Below are 5,824 nucleotides of genomic sequence, written 5' to 3'. Positions count from 1 at the left end.
TTCTGCATGTGTGTGTGTATATATATATATATATATATATATATATATATATATATATATTTGTGTGTGTGTATATATGTGTGTGTATATATGTGTGTGTGTGTATATATATGTGTGTGTGTGTGTATATATGTGTGTGTGTGTATATGTGTGTGTGTGTATATGTGTGTGTGTGTGTATATGTGTGTGTGTGTGTGCATATGTGTGTGTGTGTGTGCATATATGTGTGTGTGTGTGTATATATATATATATATATAGAGAGAGAGAGATGCAGAAATGACTGTGTGCTTAGAAGTTTGCTTCCCAGCAGCATTTTATTTGCTTGCTATGTGGCACTTTGGGCAAGTGTCTTCTAGTATTGTCCCAGGCTAGCCAAAGACTTTTGAGTAGGTTTGGTAGATGGAAACTGAAAGAAGTGTCAGTTGTGTACAATAATGTGAGTTTTTGTGTCTCTTTGTCTTGGCATCATATGATGGTTGTAAATGGGTGTCACTGTTATTTAAGCGACATTATCCAATATTTTATTTAGTAAAGGCTTGTCATGGGTTAAAATATTCAGTACAGATGAGTTGTTTTATGTATTGATGGGATCGTATAACAGTGCAGTCATCTGTGGCCTTGTGGATCTCTATATTAAATGCACTGTGATCCAAATTCCCATCCCATGGTGTTGGTCTATACCAAGATGATAGGTTGGGAATATCTCATGGCTGTGATGGTCACACTCTTGATAAATTCAGGAAAAAAAAAATCTTATTGATACTTTGAGTTAATTAGGCCTCAAAATCACTGTTACTACTAATCTGTCAAAAGTCAATTTTCCTGATGTTTCCCAAGATCTAAACTCCCACTCTTATAAACTGTACCATAAGCCAAACGAGAAACTCTCCTACATATATAAACAGTTCTGTCACCTACTGTAGTGTTTAAAAGCCTGAAAGCTAACATTAGTAATAGGATATCTAATCTCCCTTGTAAAGAAATATTTGATAAATAGCCCCCTACTTTGACAATGCTCTAGTTGACAGTGGCTTCAAAGATAAGGTATATTACAACACTTTATGAATTATAAAAATAGACTTAGGAAAATAATACTGTAGGCAAGAAATTCCTACCTCTTTTAGATAAACATTTCACCATAAATCACAAATACAGGAAGATTTTTAACAGATGCTCAATTAAAATGTCATACAGCTACTGTTCCAAAATGAAAAACATTAACACTCATAAGCATCACCAAAAAGCCCACTCAAATTTGTAACTGCTGAAACTTTGAAGCTTGCCCACTTGACCAGGCATGTATGATAAACTGTCATATATGAAGCAGAAGTCACAGCAACGTCTCAAAATGACCATACAGGAAAATTACATCGAGTTGTGTGAAGGCAATTTCAAAAGACATGCAAACCACCTGTCTATAGTAAAATGAAGTGCCTTGCTTGAAGACATGACACACCACCTGGTCCAGTTATTGAACCCCACTATCTTATGATCATTAGCCCAACATCACAACCACTAGACCACAAGCCTTCACTTCATAGATAGCATTGTTTACAATTGTAAGCTGTGTGGTTAAGAAGGTTTTGCTTCTCAACCACATGGTTTTGGGTTCAGTCCCACTGTGGATAATTTACACAGTCACAAAAATAACCTAATGCCATGGTCTAGTTATGAACTTAGATCCTTCTGGCTGTCAGTTTTAAGATCCTACTAACTTTGCCATCTGTCACACACATTGTCTCTGTCAGTCTATCTGTCTTTGTCTGTCTGTCTGTCTGTCTATCTATCTCTCTCACCCCCTCTCCTAGCTATGAAGTGAAAGCATGTAATCGAGGAACAAGTTACATTGGACTCACCAACATAGGGATGTGGTGACTTTCAATCCTGGACCAGGAACGCGTGTTGCATTTTTGAGCAATGTACTTCATTCCCACTTTGCTTACTAGCCAAGTTCTGGGGCAGCTCCCTCCTCTTTCTCCCCCTCTATTTCTATCTCTCTGTGTCTCTTTCTCTTTTTGTCTCTGCCATTCAAACTAGTTTCTTTATATTTCCTTGTTCTTTTCTGTTCCAGACTTGGTTGTTTCGCTGGCAGAAAGCCACACATATTTATCATAAGTGGTTTATTGCTTTCTTTATTGTCCCTTGGCATGTTGATTCGGAAGGAGAGTGACAAGCAACAAGAGTGGATACCAAAGTCTGAGTTGTCGTTTAGCACAAATAGTTTATGGATAAGTAAATGGAACGAACTACAGGAATATAGGGCTGATAATCTACAGTCGGATGAAGTAAGAATCATTATCGTAGACGATGAGTTATTGTCCCCAGAGAGCCTGCTCAAGGTAAGATTAGATCTTGTCTGGCAGAAATGTCATGACTAACTTATTCTTTGTTTGTTTGTTATTGTTCTTCAACCCCTGGTTGGCTCTGAGTGAGCATAGGTCTGTCATGACACAAAGAACTGCCTTTTCCAGGAATTGAACCCATGATATTGCAATTGTAAGCTGAACATCCTGACCACTAGGCTACATGTCATCATTGTCAACATTGCTTCTTTTATCTTTTACTTGTTTCAGTCATTAGACTGCAGCCATGCTGGGGCACCACCTTGAGGAATATTTAGTGGAATGAATCAGCTCCAGTACGTTTTTTCCTAAAGGTTGGTACTTATTCTATCAGTCAATTTTTGCCAAACTGCTAAGTTATGGGGATGTAAACACACCAACACTGGTTCTCAAGTAGTGGTAGGGAATAACAGATACAAACACACACACACATACATATACATACATACATACACACACATACATACATATACACAAACACACACTCACTCACACACACACACACACAATGGACTTCTTTCTATTTCCATCTGCTAAATCCACTCACAAGGCTTTGGTCAGCCAGAGGCTATAGTAGAAGACCCTTGCCCAAGGTACCATACAATGGGACTGAACCCAGAACCATGTGGTTGGGAAGTAAACTTCTTACCACACAGCCCACCACCACTTGACAACTGGTGTTGGTGTGTTTACATCCCCATAACATAGCGGTTTGGCAAAAGTGATTGATAGAATAAGAATCAGGCTTAAAATAAAAAATAAGTACTGGGTTTGATTCATTTGGCTAAAAGTCCTAATGGCTGAAATAAGTAAAAGACACACACACACACACACACACACACACACAGTATGAGAGATATTTGAAGACATATTTGGCAATTTAATAAAGCAAAAAACAGATGTATTTTAATAGAAGTTGGTGCTCATGGTCTCCATAAGCTTTCTTATAGGTTAATCCTATGAATCCACCTTCAGCTCTGATGACTGCTTCAGTGTGAAACCAGAATCGTTGACATGCCTGCACTGAAAACCGAAATGCTCCTTATTCATTTCAGGCATCACCTTCACATCGGCAATCTTTAGTCAAGCTATAGATTGTGAGAATGTCAGTTAGACCCTCATTCAGCAACACTCCAAACACAGTAGTCCATGGGATTTAAATCTAGTAAGTTTGGAGACCCCAAGTTTGGTGCTACATGATTATAAAGATCGTCTGACAGCCATTTGTGGGTTATTTGGCTTTTTGTGAGACGGTGCTGAGTCTTGTTGAAACACTTATGGCCTTCCACTGCATACTTCATCCATCCAGGGCTTCATAATTGTCTCCAGCACCTCCAAGACATCCAGCAGCATTAATTGTAAGACCCTGTGGAATGATGAGAGGTGGCATGACATGACCTCCATTACTTACCACAGCTAAAACTATCACGTCATTGAACTCACGACCTTGTGATCATGTGCTGAATACCCTAGCCATTTAGCCATGTGCCTCCACACACACACACACACACACACACATACACACTCCCATACATATCTACACACACACACACACACACCCATGTATACATAGATATACACATGAATACATACATATATATATATTGATAGAAAGACAACAAAAGAAAGAAAGAGACCTCGATATGTAAATAGAGGAATTTATCTGTAAAAATACATGACACCAAATAAGTATCGCATATTTTTACAGATATATATATAGTGTATGTCTATATATAAACACACACATATGCATAGATGTGCCCACATGCATTACATATACATATGGTGTATAAATACACCCTTAGAATTATATTTGTGCAGGCATGTATATGGACATGCACACATACAAATAGACACCCTCCACACACACACATAAAAATATGTGTGTGTGTGTGTGTGTATATAAGCACATGCACACCCACACATGATGATGTCTGTAGATAGGTGACCCTGTGAAAAGATACTCGTGTATCTGTTCATGGAGGGATTGTCAAAGGAAAACAAGTTACACATAGATATAGACATGGTGAACATAGTAAACCAATTAAATAGAGTAAAAATAAAGTAAAAAGTAGTTAGAGATATGGTGATGAATAAATCAATTTAAAAAAATGAAAAGAAAAAACATGTAAAGAAAAGATGTTAAGAAACAAAGGAATTCACCTAGTCATATGGGTCTGTATGTAAAAATACATGGCAAAGTGGGCATATAGATAAAAGGAAGTGAAGGCATGTGGCTTAGTGGTTAGTGTATTCGGCTCACAATCATATGGTCATGAGTTCAATTCCTGGCAATGCGTTGTGTCCTTGAGAAAGACTTTTTTTCACATTGCTTCAGTCCACTCAGCTGGCAAAAAGGAGTAGTACCTGTATTCCAAAGGGCCATCCCTGTCACACTCTGTGTCACACTGAACCTCTCTGAGAACCACGTTAAGGGTACACGTGTCTGTGGTGTGCTCAGCCACATGCATGTTAATTTCACAAGCAGGCTGTTCTGTCGATCGGATCAACTGGAACCTTCATCATCGTAATTGACTGTGCCACTTTTAGACAAAAAGAAATGTTAAAATGAAAGTGTGTGTATACGGCTAAATTGAAAGGTTACTATACATGGGAGTATACATGCATATATGTGTATATATAGATACAGATGTGGGATAGTATGTCTGTGAAGAATGGGAGTGAGAGATGTTGATTCAGTATTGGTGGTGGTGGTAGTGGTAGGAGACTGGGAAAAACAAAAAAACATAAACAAAGGTGAGTTAGTACAAAGTAAGAGTCTAGTAGTGTATTTAGAGACCGTGAAGATTATTTGTGTTGTTACTTAGGTTGGTTTATACAACAGCCTGAATGTCTTAGGAATTTTATGGTTACAGCTTATTGTCAGTTTGCTTCTTTTGTTCAGAAGCTGTGTGCCCGATAGCAGTATTGGGTTGCTGCTTGGGTGCATGATTGGCAAGGTCGTCTTCCTCCAGTGTATAGGGTTGCATGTTTTACCACACCACAATGGAGTGAGTATTTGGTGTTCTGGTTTTTCAGTCACCATATTTACTCTGCAAGTGATGTTGAATGTGTTAGTTTTGGGTTTTGAATGACTGTATGAGTGTGTAGAACCATTTTTTGAAATATATATATATATATATATTACACACATTATATATATATATGCTCCGTTGGATGTGTAATGTCAATGTGAATACCCGTCAGAGTGTAAGTATCTTGAGAGAAAAGCTGAACATTAGAAGCATCAGTTGTGGTGTGCAAGAGAGACGATTGCGCTGGTATGGACATGTGGTGAGAATGGATGAGGATAGCTGCGTGAAAAAGTGCCACACCCTAACAGTTGAGGGAACCCGTGAAAGAGGTAGGCCCAGGAAGACCTGGGCTGAGGTGGTGAGGCAAGACCTTCGTACATTGGGCCTCACCGAGGCGATGACTACTGACCGAGACCTTTGGAAATGTGCTGTGCGTGAGAAGACCCG

General features: G+C 38.7%; 1 protein-coding gene across 1 annotated transcript in view; it reads left to right on the top strand.

The window, feature by feature from the left end:
• Window positions 1–2,074: 2,074 nt before the first annotated feature.
• LOC106877256 (patched domain-containing protein 3-like) overlaps window positions 2,075–5,824 on the top strand; it is a 47,870-nt gene continuing 44,120 nt past the window's right edge. The window contains 1 exon segment of the mRNA XM_052975938.1: window positions 2,075–2,339. Within this exon segment, the coding sequence (XP_052831898.1) occupies window positions 2,148–2,339 (192 nt within the window). The 5' untranslated portion in view covers window positions 2,075–2,147.

The sequence above is a fragment of the Octopus bimaculoides genome, chromosome 23 (assembly GCF_001194135.2).
Source record: "Octopus bimaculoides isolate UCB-OBI-ISO-001 chromosome 23, ASM119413v2, whole genome shotgun sequence".
Lineage (NCBI taxonomy): Eukaryota > Metazoa > Mollusca > Cephalopoda > Octopoda > Octopodidae > Octopus > Octopus bimaculoides.
The sequence above is the reverse complement of the archived record's forward strand: the minus strand, read 5'-3'. Positions and strand labels throughout refer to the sequence as shown.